The 16,814-nt window shown below is 42.5% G+C and overlaps 1 protein-coding gene across 3 annotated transcripts in view; it reads left to right on the top strand.

The window, feature by feature from the left end:
• Positions 1-14,838, top strand: part of zdhhc5a (zinc finger DHHC-type palmitoyltransferase 5a) — a 31,632-nt gene extending 16,794 nt beyond the window's left edge. For 2 of the 3 annotated variants that reach the window (XM_051386398.1, XM_051386400.1), the window contains exons 5-12: positions 1,030-1,202; positions 1,393-1,495; positions 1,645-1,736; positions 2,713-2,839; positions 3,896-4,004; positions 4,135-4,244; positions 6,341-7,473; positions 9,783-14,838. In XM_051386398.1, coding sequence (XP_051242358.1) covers positions 1,030-1,202; positions 1,393-1,495; positions 1,645-1,736; positions 2,713-2,839; positions 3,896-4,004; positions 4,135-4,244; positions 6,341-7,473; positions 9,783-10,017 — 2,082 coding nt within the window. In that variant the 3' untranslated portion in view covers positions 10,018-14,838. Of the gene's footprint in view, positions 1-1,029; positions 1,203-1,392; positions 1,496-1,644; positions 1,737-2,712; positions 2,840-3,895; positions 4,005-4,134; positions 4,245-6,340; positions 7,629-9,782 lie in introns of all 3 variants that reach the window. The other variant, XR_007881764.1, reaches the window with a different exon arrangement.
• The last annotated feature ends 1,976 nt before the right edge of the window (positions 14,839-16,814 follow it).

Here is a 16,814-nt window from a genome sequence, read left to right as displayed (position 1 = left end):
GTAGAACTATTCAGAGGTTATTGGGGCTGTCCAGTTTAACTCCACATACTGTTGTGTTGATGGAGCTTATTGTCAAAACGTTCGCTTTCTTCCAAGTCGACTATTAAACTAACAGCTCCACCAAAAACGTCACCGCGGTGGGTCCGTTTTAATTGGACAACGTTCAACTTGTCAGTTCTCAGCTCAACGTCCTGATATCAAACATCTGGAAACATTAAAACGGTAAATATATTTGTTTGTGTCGCAGCGAAGTGGCACTTCTGTTTCATACGTAAAATGTTTGTCGACGGGACGGGACGGGGGGCGGGTGTTCGGACAGGCCTGCCCCAACTGCTAAAAAAAAATCCTAGAGAAAACACTGATTACCTGTTACTGTTACGCGTTACCTGTTCCAACGAAAACAACGTGACTGACTCATGTGCAGTGCATGCTCTGGGGGAGGGACGGAAATACACATGCGCGAAATACGCAGACTGTGGCTGTGTCCCAATTCAGGGGCTGCATCCCTGAATTGAGCTTTTTTCTATACAACGTTGCACAACAGAAAATGAAAAGAAAATCGTTTCCCTCCGATATGATACCAGCACCAGTACCAGTACCAATACCAGTATCCTTTAAAGTAATAAGTTGTTTGTTGTAAGGAGTTCGGTCTAGACCTGCTCTATTTGAAAAGTGTCCTGAGATAACTTCTGTTATGAATTGGCACTATACAAATAAAACTGAATTGAAATTGAATTGAATTAATACTCATACCAGCACCAATCGATCAGCCCATGACCTGAATCGGCCGGAGTCTCATATACATTTGATTCTGTGGTAAAACTTATAGACATGCTGTGATGGTTCATGTGCACAGTGGCACAGACATTAACTGACTACCACACACACACTAAATCATGTCATCAGTGTGTCAATTTTTTACCGTGAGGAAGTAAGGTACTGTACTTCCTGGTAACATGTAGGTGCAGACAAATGTCTTTTACTGTACTAGCTTTCTTACCACAGCGTCCTTTAACCCTCATCATATAGGACTTCGACCACCACTGTCCATGGGTGAACAACTGCATCGGCAGGAGGAACTACCGCTACTTCTTCCTGTTCCTCCTGTCTCTGACGGCTCACATCATGGCCGTGTTTGGCTTTGGCCTGCTCTTCATCCTCTACCATCGTCAGAACATTGACCGCCTGCACGCCATCGTCACGTATCTTTTAAGGACCTTTCCCATGTATTTTTGTTCCATGATTATTGGAAAAGCTGTCCATTTACACACAATAAATATAAAAACCTAATGGGCACATTATCATGAAATCTAATACATTATTCTGTATGGGCCTTCATCCGTCTGTTCAACCTGCTCTTTTATGGTATTCCTTGACCCCCTTCGCTCTCAGGCTGGCTGTAATGTGTGTTGCAGGCTTGTTCTTTATCCCAGTTGCTGGCCTCACTGGTTTCCACATAGTGCTTGTGGCCAGAGGCAGGACTACCAATGAGCAGGTAGGAAATCCAGTTTCATTATGTGTGCACCAGTGACAGGTAAAATTACAGTCTCAGAAATCCTGTAGTTTATATTTAAAAATGGATAGTAGGACATCTTGCAGATGTTAGCAAGATGTGTAACTGTAACTCTGTGTCTCTTTCTCCAGGTTACAGGGAAGTTCAGAGGAGGCGTTAACCCATTCACCAATGGCTGCTGGAAGAATGTCTCTCATGTCCTCTGCAGCTCGCAGGCACCCAGGTGCTTTTTTTCCCCTTCTGTTTTGCATACTTCTTTCTGATGCACTGTTCATTAGCACTCCATAGCCTTACAAAGGAATGCCTCCAACTTTAATCCATCAACATTCCGCAAAGAGACAGCATCGGTAATGTTTCCGACATCTTCATCCACTAATCGGAAGGTTGTTGGTTTGATCCCCATCTCCTCACACCACGTGTCGAAGTGTCCTTGAGCAAGATACGGAACCCTGAATTGCTCCTGGTGCTGTGCATCGGTGTGTGTAAATGTGTATGATTGAGTTAGTTTCTGTTCGATGGGCTTTGCTATCACTGTGTGAATGTGTGTGAAAGGGTGAATGTGGCACGTAGTGTAAAAGCGCTTTGAGTGGTCGGAAGACTGGAAAGGCGCTATACAAGTACAGGTCCATTTACCATTTACATCCAAAGACCATCATTTTGTGAGAGTGACTGAGAATTCTGAAAATGTGACAGTACTTGTCTTTCTACAGTACCACAGGTACAAAAGTTTTCATTCTTCCAGACCTGACCGGGCTGCATATACGCCTACCAGCAGCCTTTCTCCTTAATTTTAGACTCTGGCCTCCCGCCACACTTCTCTCTAACATTATGTATCGTGCCGATGCTTCACCAAAGCATCTGTCACTCCCATCTGCAATCACTCAGTGCAGAGAGAGTCGTTCTCTGGCACAGATACGGTGAATATAATGGGCTTTGGTTTCGTACGGTTACGTCATTAACGTCATTTTTTGTAATGTTGAAATGTTTTTAATAAAGGAGTGTGTGTACATGGGATCTATTGCTTTGTTTTTTGTTTTTTTACCGTGGTATCGAGACTTGTGGAATTTCACTAGTATTTGTATCGACTAATACATTTCTGGTTTTGTGGCATCTCTAGCTCAGTTTCTTGTAACAACAGTGTACTGTGTAGTGGTTGGTCTTTATGATCTAGATACTCACTGTGTCTGTGCTCACTGCAGGTATCTGGGCAGAAAGAAGTGTGTGCAGAGTGTGTGTGTGCAGCCGCCTTTTCTACGGCCACAGCTGACAGAAGCCCAGCTGGCCGCAAAGATCCTGGACAACGGCATACAGGGAGACCTGCACCGGGTAAGAACAGCAGGGCGGGTGCTCATAGGGGCAAACTTTAATGTGCCAAACAAACAAAGAATAGCTTTTTCCTCTTGGTAAACAGTGTGTTAATTAAGGGTGTTATGCCTCTAATTCAAGTCTGTGCCTGGAAAGTTGCATACAGGCACATCCAGATGGCAGCAAGAGGTTTAAAAGCAGTTTGAAATTCAAAAGGCAGAAGTCCTTTAAGGTTGTATCAGTAAACACAACCACATCTATCAGCCCAGACAGTCTGTGACGCTTCATAACAATGGCTACAGAGGAGTTGTTCATTCACTGTGCCCTGATGTCAACATTATGTACATTGTTCAGTCTCAGCAGGGTCATTATTGGGGCCAATAATGGTCTAATCTTTCAGAATAATTGTAATGTAATTTGCAGTTGTGTGTGTTATTTCTTGAGAAATTGTAATGTTCATCAGTTGTAAAACTTGGGGGAAGTAGTGCTTTGTGGAGGTTGTTGTGGACTACTCGCAGCCCGGAGTAAGCTCTGCTTTGGCTGAATGAAGTCTCACAGGCAGTAATGTATCTGCTAGGAAATTGGATTGTTGAGGTTGCTGATTGATTTTGGTTTGGCCTGGGTTCATAACATTGGATCTGAAATTGATTATTTTATAGGGGAAGTATGTTTAATTAAAAGGCATTCTACCACTTTGGCATTTTTATTTATTTACTTATTTGCAGAAATATTGCAAGCGGCTTGATATTGCATAATTTGGGTTGAATTTGTATTCATTTATTCAGGTCAAACAGAGTCAGGGTGCATGCTGGCTGACTGAAAAGATTCTACTACACTAAATGGAAGGGAACCTTAAGGCTTTAATATGTAACATTTCCACATTAAATAAACTCTAGAGCTAGATTCTATATGTAGTTGAGTTTTGTACTTACTAATGCCAAATGTTTCCAACAATGTTCAAACTCAGAGAAAGCTGACATTTTATTGTGTTTCACTGGTCATTTGTCAATTGCTTAATATCCCTTTTGGACATGCATCAACGTAGTGGTTCTTATCTGTCTTCTCTCCTCTTTCAAGTCAAAGTCCAGTCTGGAGATGATGGAGAGCCAGTCATGTGACGCTGAGCCTCCTCCTCCTCCTAAACCGGAGCTTCGCTACCCTGGAATCACCAGGGGAAACACGGAGGGTAATGTGTTCTAACTTCCTGCTGACTTTATGCAAAGATCTGCACATAAACTCTGTCTCAACTCAAAAACTAAACATTGATCTGATCTGCTCTGATATTTTTTCATTCATCTTTTCCCACCCTCCTGCAGAGTGCAGTCTACTCAACAAAGCCCCACCCACCCCCACCATGTACAAATACAGACCCACCTACAGCCCCGGCAAGAACCACACAGCGCTCACACATGCTTACGCCAACCAGGTAATGCACACATAAACACACAGGAGACAGCCAGGTGATATGCAAGGACAATAACACACAGTTGTAGACTCATATTTTTGTTTTTGTTTTTTCTTTTGATTTCCTGTGGGCCATCTTGGTTTGGTTTCTCAGTGGCTTTCTGTTGATCAGTATCAGTAAGTGATTGTTCTGAAAGCATTTTTTCCCCCTCTTATCTTCACCTATAACTTTGTTTCCTGCCCCTTTCTGTTTGTTCTGGATGTTGGTGAAATACTGTTTGAATACATTTGAGATGGTTAGTGACTGGATTAATCTATCATTTTGTTTGGACAGAATGAGTAAAAAAAAAACACAGTGTAAGATTAAATCCAATTTGTTTTGTTTAAATCATTTGATTGTAGCTGACTATATCTGGTATATAAGTTAGTTCTACTCAGTATTTGTACCCATGTCTGGTCCATATACTCCTACCTGTCAGTCCCCTGCCCCTCTGTAATACTATTTTCCTGATTCTCCTCCTTTTCTCTTTAGTTTGTTATTCCAACTTCCATCTCTTTATTCCTTTTCATTTTTTCAATTTTGTCTACAAATTCCTTTTAATCTCAGATTTTGATGCTTTAATGATCTTGTCACCTGAGCTGGTCTCAAATGGAATTTTAAAAACTTTATGTGATGCCTCAAATAGAGGCTGGTACAAAGTGAACTGTCAGAAGACAGGAATCAAATCTCTTTTTCACTCTTTTCCTGTGCTGTGGGCTTCTAGAGATAAAAGAAAGGAGTGTATATCAAGTGTTAATCTTGGTAACAAATCTTTTTTTGTCATCAAATAAATTCTTTCTCTTAATTTTATGTTGAATATTATGTCTTAATTGACCCTTCCTAAGTCCTGCCTGTTTTTGCTCTGTTCTCCAATAACAGTTGAGCAAGCCTTGTGAAAATGGCTTTAAACAAGCCCAACACATAGCATATCATAGTACAGGAAAGTTGACTGAGGGTCCAGCAGATACCAAGCTTGCTCAACTGTTATTATATAGTACAGACCAAAAAGGGCCGGACATGGGAAGGGTCAGTTTTAATGAAGGACTTGGGTGGCACTACCCTGCAACTACTTTCTATATTATGTATTTGTTGTGCAGTTGGTTAGTACTAATATTATTGACAGTGCATACATACAACTGTTATTCGTTGTGTTCTGTTGCTTTTTTAGTGACTTCTGAACCCTTGCAACACCATTGTACTAAAAATGTCGGCATGGAAATCTTAATGTATTATGTCTAATATTGAGAAAGCAAGACTTGGCACGTTTACCAATTTTAATATGAAGATGAGCTTTCAGTCACTAGACCTTCAACAAACTGCACCAATTAATTCCCAAATTGTAATTAAAATCTACAAGTTAAAATTTGAGTAAGAATAGTTTGCAAGAATGTAAGTATAAACACAACGAAGGTGTAAAGGTTAATGTCACAGACAACCTCTGTAGTCTCATGTTAACCACAGACCTTATTTCAGCCATCTTACCAAAATCCCATTGACTTCGAGGAGAGGGAAGCGGAGATGCAAAATCTACTTTCCAGATTTTAGGACTCAATCCCGCAGCACACGTTGCTGTTGGCCAGTTCTGGGTTTAGGAGCAAACCCAACATAGGAGGTTATACAGATAATACATCACAAAAAGAGAAGATAAATCACTACAGTCTCCTAATTGCTCTGATGAAGGTCCAGTGACAGACAGCTTGGCCTTATTGTTAAATACCTGCATTGGACCGAATTGTGCAGACACTTCATTTCTCCATGTTTGACATTTTTGGCCTTTCTTCATCTTAACATTGTGTTTTGATATTTTTAAAGTAATCATGTTGAATATCTAAAAAAGGGCTTTATGAACACTATCAGTGCTGACCTGTAAAGAGGCTACTTCCTGTCCAACAGAGAAACATTGCCAGCAGCAGTTGGGTTGTTGTGTCAGAGGAAGTTTCGGTGCAGCAGAAAATCATGGTTAAACTCCAATGTAGCTCTCTACTCTTATTTGCTCAGCTTCTTGTTTCTTTTCCCTCCTTCACCTTCCCTCCTCTTTCTCCTCCTCCTCCTCCTCCTCCTCCTCCTGCCTGCTCCAGTTAAGTCGAGGGGAGAGTGTCGGCAGTGCCAGGGACTCCTCCTCTTCTACCTCTTCCCTCCTCCAGGCCAGCCAGCAGCCTGGTTTCCGCTCCCAGCCCAGCCTGGACCGCAGGGACACTTCATCTGACAGAGTGGGAGGGGGAGGAGGTGGGGAGAGGAGGGAGGGCGGAAGAGAGGCGGGAGGAGGGGGCATCCCTGGTTACTCCCTCGGTGGACGCTCATATCCCTCCTTCTCTGACCCCACCGTCCTATCAGGAGTGGCGTCGCGATCTTCCAGCTCCACGCACACCTCGGCAGGTGCTGCCCACGTCTCCGAGGCAACCACAACCTCAGCCAGCTTCAAGAGCTTAGCCAATCAGACACCCCCGCCTCACCACCCATCCCGCAACGGGAGCCTGTCATATGATAACTTACTGGCAGGTGGTGAGGACTTTGACAAGGTGGTGGTGGCGGGTTCAGCAACCGCTGAGGTTTCCTCTGGAAGACCCTGCACACCGGCAGCAGGCAGCTACAACTCCCCCTTCCTGTCATCACAACAAAGAGTTGCTGAGATGCACTCCCAGTCGCCCCATCACCACCACCGCTCCTCCCACCACCACCACCACCCTTTCCTCCACCGCTCTTCCTCCTCCACGTCCTCCTCCCCACCACCTCCTCCAGAGAGGGAGTGTCTGCTGGGTGAGCCCCACCCCGGTGCTCACCCCCCACCTACCAGTCAGGCCCCAGCTCTGCCCTCCTCCTCTGCCCCGCCTCCCCCACACCATCACCACCACCATCATCACCACCACCACCACTCCCATCATCACCACCACTCCTCTTCCTCTTCCTCCACCTCCCGCCCTCCTCGCTTTGCTGTCCCTCACGCGCCGCCCCACCATGCTTATCCCTACCGCACCCGCTCCACCGACACCCCTCTGGGATCCTCCTCCACCTCCACGACTCACCCACCCCGATCTCCGCACCCCCCACCTCTGGGCAAGTCGCTCTCCTACTCGAGTGCTGCCGCTGCCGAAATGCAATACCGGCTGGTCCGAAAGGCGTCCGCGTCAGCCGGTGCAAATGCAGCGGGGGTAGGAGGAGGAGGAGGTGGAGGAGGTGGAGGGATGGGAGGAGGAGGAATACAAGCGCCGAAGTGAGTATGAGTTTCGCCTTTAGTCAGGACAATTGGTTTGCTGCTAACCCTGAAAAAAAACCACCTGCCCGCCTGAAAACCTGACCTGATTGACTGCTCCTCCTGCTCCTCCTCCTCTTCCCCTCTCTCCTCCTCCTCCTCCTGCCAGATTTCCTGTGAGTTCCTCCTTCTTCTCCCTTTGCTTGTCTTCCATTTGTGTTGTGGGGTTTCTCACTGTTACATGTACAGTGTTGTTGTGGTCTGCCTGTTTGTTCCTGTCGTTTGCATCATGTGTCCATATGCACTACACGAAATGTGTGCCCATATAAAAGACACAAAAATATTAAATGGAACCAGAACAATTCTGTTCACTGCAGCCATTAGGGCTGTCCCTTAATAATAAAGCTTGAGCATTAGTTTTTAGTTCAAGCCATTAGTAGTTCATTTATTTATTTATGTGCCTGCAAAATGCTAACGGAAAACGTGGTAATGATTCTGTATGTGTCAGAACAACTAACAGGGAGCCTTAACACGGTATAAAAATAACTTTTGAACTTCACAAAAACAAATACTTATAAGCACAATGGATAATGATCCAGAGTCAGAGTCCTGTTCAGAGCTGCTGGAAATTAGCTGGTTTCTAACAGTCTTCGAGACTGTGAGCAGCAGTCCAACGCTCTCATGCTAATTCCTATGGTAGTAATGTTAACAAAACTCCCCCCATCCTTCAAGCTCCCAGTCTGGGTAGAGTCAGCTAATAAGCTAATAGGACCTCTAAGTAGCCAATGGCAGCTAATACAGTTAGCACATGCAGCAGTGCACCAGTGACTTCCTGTGTAACAAGAGAAAAGGTTTGTGTTGCAACAATGCCCTGATACTTCCGTTCCAGTGACAAGGCGCAGCTCCCCAGCAGAGTTTGTTGATTTTGTTTTTCTGCGACTGTCCGGTTGATGAAAAGGGGGTCGACTAAAACTCTTCTCAACAACTTACAAGGGGCAGCCCTAAGTAACCATTCAACTTGATACAGCAGTGTAATTAACAATAATGGAGAAAAGGTAGAGTTCATGTTATTAACACACACAACAGGCAGTTTTACTATTCCAATACAAGTAACAATTTATGAATGAAGAAAACATAAATTCAGGTGTCCAAAAGTAACAGTAGCAAGAGTAGAACTGAAGAGGTGAACTTAGATAACTGAGCACACACGCATGGAACTTTGTTTCTTCACAGTAACGGTAACTGATGCAGCATTTTTGCATTGTAGTTCAGTATCAGATGAGTGTTCACCGAGGCAGTCAAACTTTTGCATGACGGAAATACAACTGTTTCATCTCCCAACGTGTTGCCGTGTGTCTGTCCTGTGCTTTTTCCATCCTGCGCACTATTTATTTGCAGGTACTCCACAACTGCACGGGTTTAGTTTTACCACTGTGTTTCTTTGAGTTTCATTTCATTGTGATGAAATGAGTAGAGTGTGAATGTCGTATGTGTTCGCAGCTGACCCATGGAAAATGTTTTATGATGTCCAGCATAGTGAAAATCTTAGTCTTAATGAATGTTTCACCTTCCATACTGAGATCATACTGAGAAGCTTTTTAACCAATAAGCTGTAGCATTACATGAGAACTACTGCAATACTTAGAAACATAACCCACTGAACAAAGAAAATAATGCAGTACATGTAAAACAGGCTGTTTTACATGTACTATTGGTGCAATAAATTCACTCATTCCAAACAGCAGCTGTAGCCCTTTTTTAGTGAGTGTATTTACATACAGACTGAACCCAGGTAGACTGAGGGTTGCGGTGGGAAGGTTGTTGCAGACCAAGTGCAAAAATAACAGTAGTATTTTTAATCCTGGTCCATTTGCCCATTAGGTTTGGTTCATTTGAGCTCTTGTCAAACTGCTGCTTTAGAGCGGGCCGAGACGGTCAGTTTGTTTGCAATTTAAGAGCAAACAAATTACCTGCACCATTTTTTATCGTAGATATGTGATTCTATGATTGCCAGTCAACCATGTTTATGTTCATCTTGGTCGTGAACACAAACTGGGTGACATCTAAAAGGCAACAATGTCCAGTTGTCCAGTCCAGAACTATAGGTGTGACAGCGCCTTATATGTAGTTTGTCTCATATTTTTTTGGAGGGTGTCAGATGTTTGGAAATGAAGTGGTAAAATACTAGGGCTGTGTATTTATTTCTAGAATGTAAGCAAGGAAATATATTACGATTGAAATAAAATACTAACAGTGTCATTAACTCTGGACTTCCTGTCCTGAATTTAATTCTAATTCTTTTTTTGCCTATTGTGTTTTTCTAAAATCAGGGATGAACTGATCCAGATGAAACCGCTGAGTCGGACCAACGGCGGCCAGCCCTTCTCTTCCACCTCCTCGTGCTCCGCCCCTTCCTCCCCCTCCCATCCAGTCAGTGTGTCAGCCCGGCCGGGAGTGGCCTATCCCAGCTCGGCATTGATGCAGAGCCCTGCCTATAAGCCCCAGGGTGGCGGGGTGAAGAAGGTGACGGGCGTCGGGGGCACCACCTACGAGATTTCTGTCTGAGAGTGAGCCGGCCTCTGGCTCAAGGACCAATGAGACGAAGAGGAGGTACAGCTCTTTTCTGCCTTTGAGGGAGTAAAACCACTAACCTACTGTAAACCTGGACATCTGAGGATGACTCGAACTATTTTGTCCAGATCTCACTCCTCATTGGCTAATTGACTATAGAGCAAAACTGTACTGGACTGTCCTGCCTCCAGACATACACCTCAGTAACTCTACTCGTAAAATGACAGTAAGACCTGGACTGATGTAAGCAAGAACTTGGTCGCACAGGGCTATGAAAGACATTTTTTAGGGGGGATTTCACAGGACCAAACAGGAACTATGATGTGACTCACTTTTGTGGGTTTTATCCTCACAGTAGCTCAGTAGGTAGCATGAGGCACTAGCATGGTCAGGTCTGGGTGTTACAGTATATACAAGTATAGCAGCGCAAGGCACTGCCACTGCCAGGGTGGGGAGCTTATCCCCACTGGGGCCACCAATGAGCTCTGGATGAGCTCTGCTGAGTTAGACGACTGTAGGTTTATGAAGTTTCATATGAGCACTTTTGGACTGAAGCTGCATTTAGGTAAAAGTGGACCCTTCATAAGTCCCGCCCCTTTTTGCTCTGTGCTCCAATAACAGTTGAGCAAGCCTCTGTCAGAACCATAGCCAACTTTCTCCTTTACTATACTTGGATTTTCCATGTGCTAGCCTAATCTATGTTGAAAAGACAGCCACATTTTGATGATGGTTACAACGTAGAAGTGACATACCATTTTAAGTTAGCAAAATGCTAGCTAACTAGCTTAGTGTGACCAGACCTCCCGATTTTGTCTGTGATTGTCCCAGTTCCAAGCTAGGCCTCCCGAGTCCCAAGAAATATCTGTAAAACACTACACTGTCCTTGTTTTCAACAATTACTACCAAATTGTCCCAGTTTCAACCACAAATAATATATTAATAACCAACACGAGTCATAGGATGGCGTCAAAGGCTAGAACACTTGTGGCTCTTTGTGACGGTTCGTTGTTAGCTCTCCTGCCGAAGACAGTTTTTTTTTTGAAGGCTTACTCCTTCATAAAGAAAATGCTGCAATGGTTGTGTCCATGGTGTTAAAAGGTGTGCTAAGCTCTTAAACAGTTGAGGTTTGAAGAGACATGGTCACCCTAAACTAACTAGCTAATTTACATTAATTGTTAGCTAGCTAGTTACAACTGTTAGCTAATGTTAGCAAAACGTTATGATTAATGTAGATAAGTAAGCTAGCCAGCTAGCATTTTGCTAACTTAAGATGTGACTATATGTCACTTTTATCTTTTAACCATCTTCAAAATGTGCTTGTCTTTTCAACATAGATTAGCCTAGCACATAGCATATCTCAGTAGAGGAAAGGAGGAAGTTGACTGAGGTTCAAAAAGGGGCAAGGCTTAGGAAGGGTCAATTGATGCAGATGCTTAATATTTTAACATTTCACCACTTTCACATTTAGAATGATGATGATGATGATGATAAGTATGTGGAACCTGATCAAAATCAAATGTAGAGGCCATTCAAAGTTAAGGGCTTCCCATAGACAACCAGTTCAGTGTAATGTGCAATCAGTCAAATCAGATTAAGTCATAGCAAGTTCCTAATACACAGTTCTGGCCCACTTGTCAGTTAAGCCCTGCTGGTAATAACAGCATCCACTAAATGGGACGTGGTGTGATCGCATTGGACCAAGTACACATGGCAGAACCCCCTTAACCTCGTCACTCTCCTGGAGGCTGCTGCCTCGGTCACAGCCTTCCGCTCAGTAATCAAGCAACTAGATCTACTATGGCCGCAAGACAATCTACTAGTGGCTGGACGAAGCGTTGCCGTGAACATATTCGATCGACGTCGCTGCGTGAATCGACTCGCCTTTTGATGGAGGGATGAAAATGTGACATTGAAAAAACAAAAACCAAAATGCTGGTTTCTTGGATTCATTTGTTGATTTTATTCCTAGATGTGAATATGATTCCATGTTTGTACAGGATGATGTGATTTTAAATGTGGATTTCTTTTCTTATTTTTTTAAAGTGGCATTCATAGCGGACTGCAGCATGCACTACTATTACTACTAGCCACTATAGGCCACCGTGTTTGGCTGTAGACCGTGTCGTCTGTTTGAACAAACAGGAAGTGAGGAAACTAAAGTGAACAAGGAAATCATGTTTTGGCCTTTCTGTTGTTAATGGGGTCCTTAAGACAAGGCAGATTTTTCTAGAAAACAAATTCCTTGAGCAATTGCCTTGAAAATTCAAGTTTTTTTTTATGTCACCTATTTAATTTAAAATTGTTTTATATGAATTTATAAGAAAATATAGCTATTGATAAATGAAGAGTTTTAAATATTGACTCAAAAGAGAGGGTGTGTTGTCAGTTTCAGAATCATGATAAAAAAAGAGCCGTTCCTATTTTGTTGAAGCTCCATAGCTGTTATTCTTTCAAACAATCTGAGGCGCCGTTTCCCAAATGTCCGAATTTCCAAGTTCACATCTAAGAAAAACCGGACAGGACTGTCTCAGAGCGCACGCCTTATTTCTGCAATGGTTAACTTGTATCTTCAGTCACGACTTCAGTCAGCAGTTAGCTGTAAAAACAACTGTTAGGGCCACTGTTAAAAAAAATGTAGGAAAAAATAAAATAAAATTTAATGACATGAGAATACAGTCAGAATTTCACGTTTGTAATATTAAATAAAGTCATAAGAATAAAGTCATTATTACAGGAAAACAGACATCAGTATGTCTGTGTTTTATCAGGTTGGCAGATATTGGCCTATGGTGGAATATACTCTGGAATAGAGAAGGACACCCATAAAATGGAGGTGAGTGAAAGAACCTCTTTCATTACTGTAGAATGCTCTATAGTGTTATTAAGATATTTAACTGCACAGTTATCCGTATCCGCACCGGCTAAATCTCGAAGGTAAAAATCCAGTGTCCCAAACAGCTCAAAGATCCACTGTATCGGCCGGCAATGGGGGAATTTTTCCTCTCTAAAATCCTGTATGGGTCAGGCTCTTATTTCTTGGCTGTGCATTTACATTGTACAGTTATCATTTTTCCTTGCAAAACATTTGGACTTTCTCTCACCCTCACAGTGGCCCTAACACTCTGTCACTATTCTGACTGTACACTAGATCAGCCAAATTTCTTCTGGTCTCAAAATTCATGTATAGTGAACTTCATTTGTGAATGAAGGTGCTCGAGACCCAGTTGAAAAAACTCACAGGAACTTACTTTTATATTTTGAATCAGTGTGCCATGGGGAGTTGTGGTAATGATGATGATGATGATGATGTAAAAGCCTTCCTTTTCCCTGCTAAACATTTACTGTGGCTGAAGATTTGACATCCAGAAATCATTCAAATTCAAAACTCTTCCAGCTGTTTTTTGGAATTCACAAATGTGTCAGCTTTATGGGATAAAGTCCAGCAGTTTGTTTACGGCAGATAGCGGTACTGTGAGCGCTGTACGCTGAATCTAACCTTGAAACCAACAACAGCAGCCATCTTGTTTCACTGTTTGTGAGATCACATCTACTATACATTTAGGTTTTTCTGTCTGAACCATCGACACACATCCGCCATAACATGGGCACTGACTGGTGAAGTGAATAACGCTGATTACCTGGTTATCATGGCTCCTGTAGCTCAAACTGCTGAAACAGTTAATGCTGGTTCTGATAGAAAGGTGACAGAACACTCAGTGCAGAGCACCAGGGAGCCCAGGTGATCATAATGTTATGGCTGATTGGTGTGTGTTAAGATGGATGACATGGTGGTTCTCTAAAAGTGAAGCCAAAGCATCTCTATGGCCCCCTCATGGCTGACTGCAGTATAGGTTATAAAGCCTGTTGCCTCCATGTTGGGCCAAACTAAAAAGAAAAAAGTCAATGCATTTTTTGGGGTTCGTGGTTCAGGATTTCAAATGCTGTCACCAACACAAGATGACAGCGGCTGTATCAGAGATATTTTGGGAGGAGGTGGAGACGTCCATCTTTTATGTCGGTGGTGTGAACCAGTGATATTGGGCCCAGAACTAAACTGGTGCAACAGATTGCTGGACAACCTGTTTAACAGCTGTTTGTTACTGACATAGGCTGTTCATACTGCAAGCCTTAGCACTCAATTGTTATTTATGGCTCAGATCCAACTTTCTTTTGTTTTGTTTGGCTCTTCACATTATTTTTTGAATGTGCCCCATATCAGATTCCACACTGAAATCACGCTGCAAAAAATCCAATCTGTATCTGATTTGGATCCCATGTGAAAGTCGCCCAAATCAGAACAGATCAGATTCTGTGTTATCTGTGCTGTTCACACGGTCATGAAAAAGCAACGAAGACCAGGTCACATATGAGCCCTAGTGCTCTGGAACTCTGGACTTTGAAGTTCCTTGGGGGGTCCTTTCAATTTCAAACTGGGGACGCATCGTCTTAATCCAGTCTGGGTCACCGACAGGACCACGAGTAGTATGTACACGTGTCTGAGAACTGAACAGATAATCTATGACATCACAAGAAAGGAAAGGTCTTCATTCATTTTTTGTTTTTGCTTTTGCTGTACTTTGAGCAGAGTGGACGGCAAGCGAAGGCGGTGGGCTGCAGGTGTGTGTCGGCAAGCACAGTTTCGGCAGACTTCTCCCCCTGTTGGATTGGGACGGGGCTGGGAAATAAATCAAAGAAATGACAAATATGTGTACTGTATAGCTTAACATGCGTGTGAGTGTGTTTGTGGATGGATGTGTGTACGTATGTTGTGTGGGGCTGGAGGATTGATAATAAACTTACAACAAAAAGGTGGAATGTTGTCGCTCTTTTCAATTTGAATGGATTTACAAACACAGTGAGGAAATCTGAGTAAGTGCAGTACCAGATTAAAGATACAAAAATAACTTTGTCCTATTCACTGAATCTTTCCCTACATCCTGACAGTAGAACATGAGACAGATAATCTGAAACAATCTGGTTCCTCTGGCTCCTCCTAGTGCTGCTAATGGTATTCTGAGTCCACCGGGCTCAGATGAAAACGACCAATCAGAGCTGAGAAAGATAGTTGATTGAGTCTCATTCCTAAATCGTCAACTACTGATGCTGGGAATGAGACTCAACAATCAACTTTCTTCTAGCCACCAACCCAAAGTGTCTTTCTCTGATTGGTTGTTTTCGTTGTTTCCATTTGTTGTTGTGGTGAGTGGAATTTGCTGCCAAACTGGTCGGCTCCACTGCCCACCAGGCTCCATTGATAAAACGAGTAATTTTACCTAGTAGATAATCGTAGTCTAAACTGGACAGAAACTAAATAAAAATAAATAAAAAAACATCCTTGTTAGTCTTTACACAGTTTCTCCAACAATCACCAACGCTGGTGAGGTTTAAATAAATCCTTAATTCACAGAGTTAGATGTGAAAATAGCTGAACTGACTACTATGGCTGCTAACGTTCCCCTAATCCCTGGGGACAGGGCAAAACTACATCCACTAAAAGTAGTTTTTTCCAGTCAGACTCAGGTTGTTATTGTCAGTGTCTGACAGCATTAAGGAAAGGACCCCTACAGAGATAGAGCTTTAGTTTAACCACAAACAGCCGTAATATCACTACAGGCAGAGGGAGTGACATTGTGACACAAGATGTCAGTGTCTGCTCAGACTCCACTTTATCTTTACATAGCAAATAGCTGTTTGCTGTTATATTAATGTCCTAAATCTCATATATAGAAAAGAAAAAGTTGAGTTAATTCAGCATTTATTTCAAGCCCAATCACCCTTTGTCACACACCGTGTCCTGGGAGTGACCTGCAGAGCCCTGTCCGCAGGGGTCGAGGGCCACAGACGGGCCAATAAACTGCTGTCATGTACACAGGCACAAGGCTGTGAGGCTTCAAGTGGGAGCAATAACATTTTAAAATAAATTCCAAATGTAACAGGGAGCCAGAGTAGAGAGGGGAGAACATCATCTAAACACATGCAGTGAACCACCGGACATACTGCTGACACAGGTTGTGTTCAGTAGGGTTCGGAAAGTTACCTAAACAATGTAATCATCATCATCATCATCATCATCAACAGTTCTATTAGTATAGTTGTTGGGTCTCTGTAAATAATATTATAAGAGTACCTGCTCTATTTGAAAAGTGTCCTGAGATAATATTTGTTATTATTGGCGCTATACAAATAAAACTGAATTGAATTGAATTAATTCCATACAACTACCTGTTAGAAACCTAATCCAAGTATCACAATATTAAATATTTAAAATTAAAATATTAAAGTAACCTGGTGTCTTTGTTACTTTTGGACTACCTCAACACCAAATATGCCAATAAGTACAAGAAAAGACAGATTTTACATAATTATTCTATAAGACAACAGGACAATATGACCTTGGAGAAGAAGCTTTTTGGAATCAACAATGTGTCGTCTGCTCAGACAATTTTTGAAGAAAGAAAAAGGCCTGTGATGTAAAAATATGTGAAATATTTTTTTCTAATACTGAAATTAAAATAACTGATTAACCTTGGTCCAGCAGTAACTGGCAGTGTACTGACATACCGATAATGAATATACAGTACAGTGTAAGCACAGCAGTGTACAATGCCAGGTTATCATTGAAACTCTAACTAGGTTAAAAAATATAAATAGAAAGAATAAAAACTAACTGAAATGATATTGTTTATTTACATAACTAAGTAGAATAAAATATACAGGAAAGATCTTTAGTTTTTGTCAGCATGAGGAGGCTTTATTGGGAGCCTGAGTCAATGTTTGTATTGTGTATTTTA

The sequence above is a fragment of the Dicentrarchus labrax genome, unplaced genomic scaffold (genome assembly GCF_905237075.1).
Source record: "Dicentrarchus labrax unplaced genomic scaffold, dlabrax2021, whole genome shotgun sequence".
Lineage (NCBI taxonomy): Eukaryota > Metazoa > Chordata > Actinopteri > Moronidae > Dicentrarchus > Dicentrarchus labrax.
The sequence above is the reverse complement of the archived record's forward strand: the minus strand, read 5'-3'. Positions and strand labels throughout refer to the sequence as shown.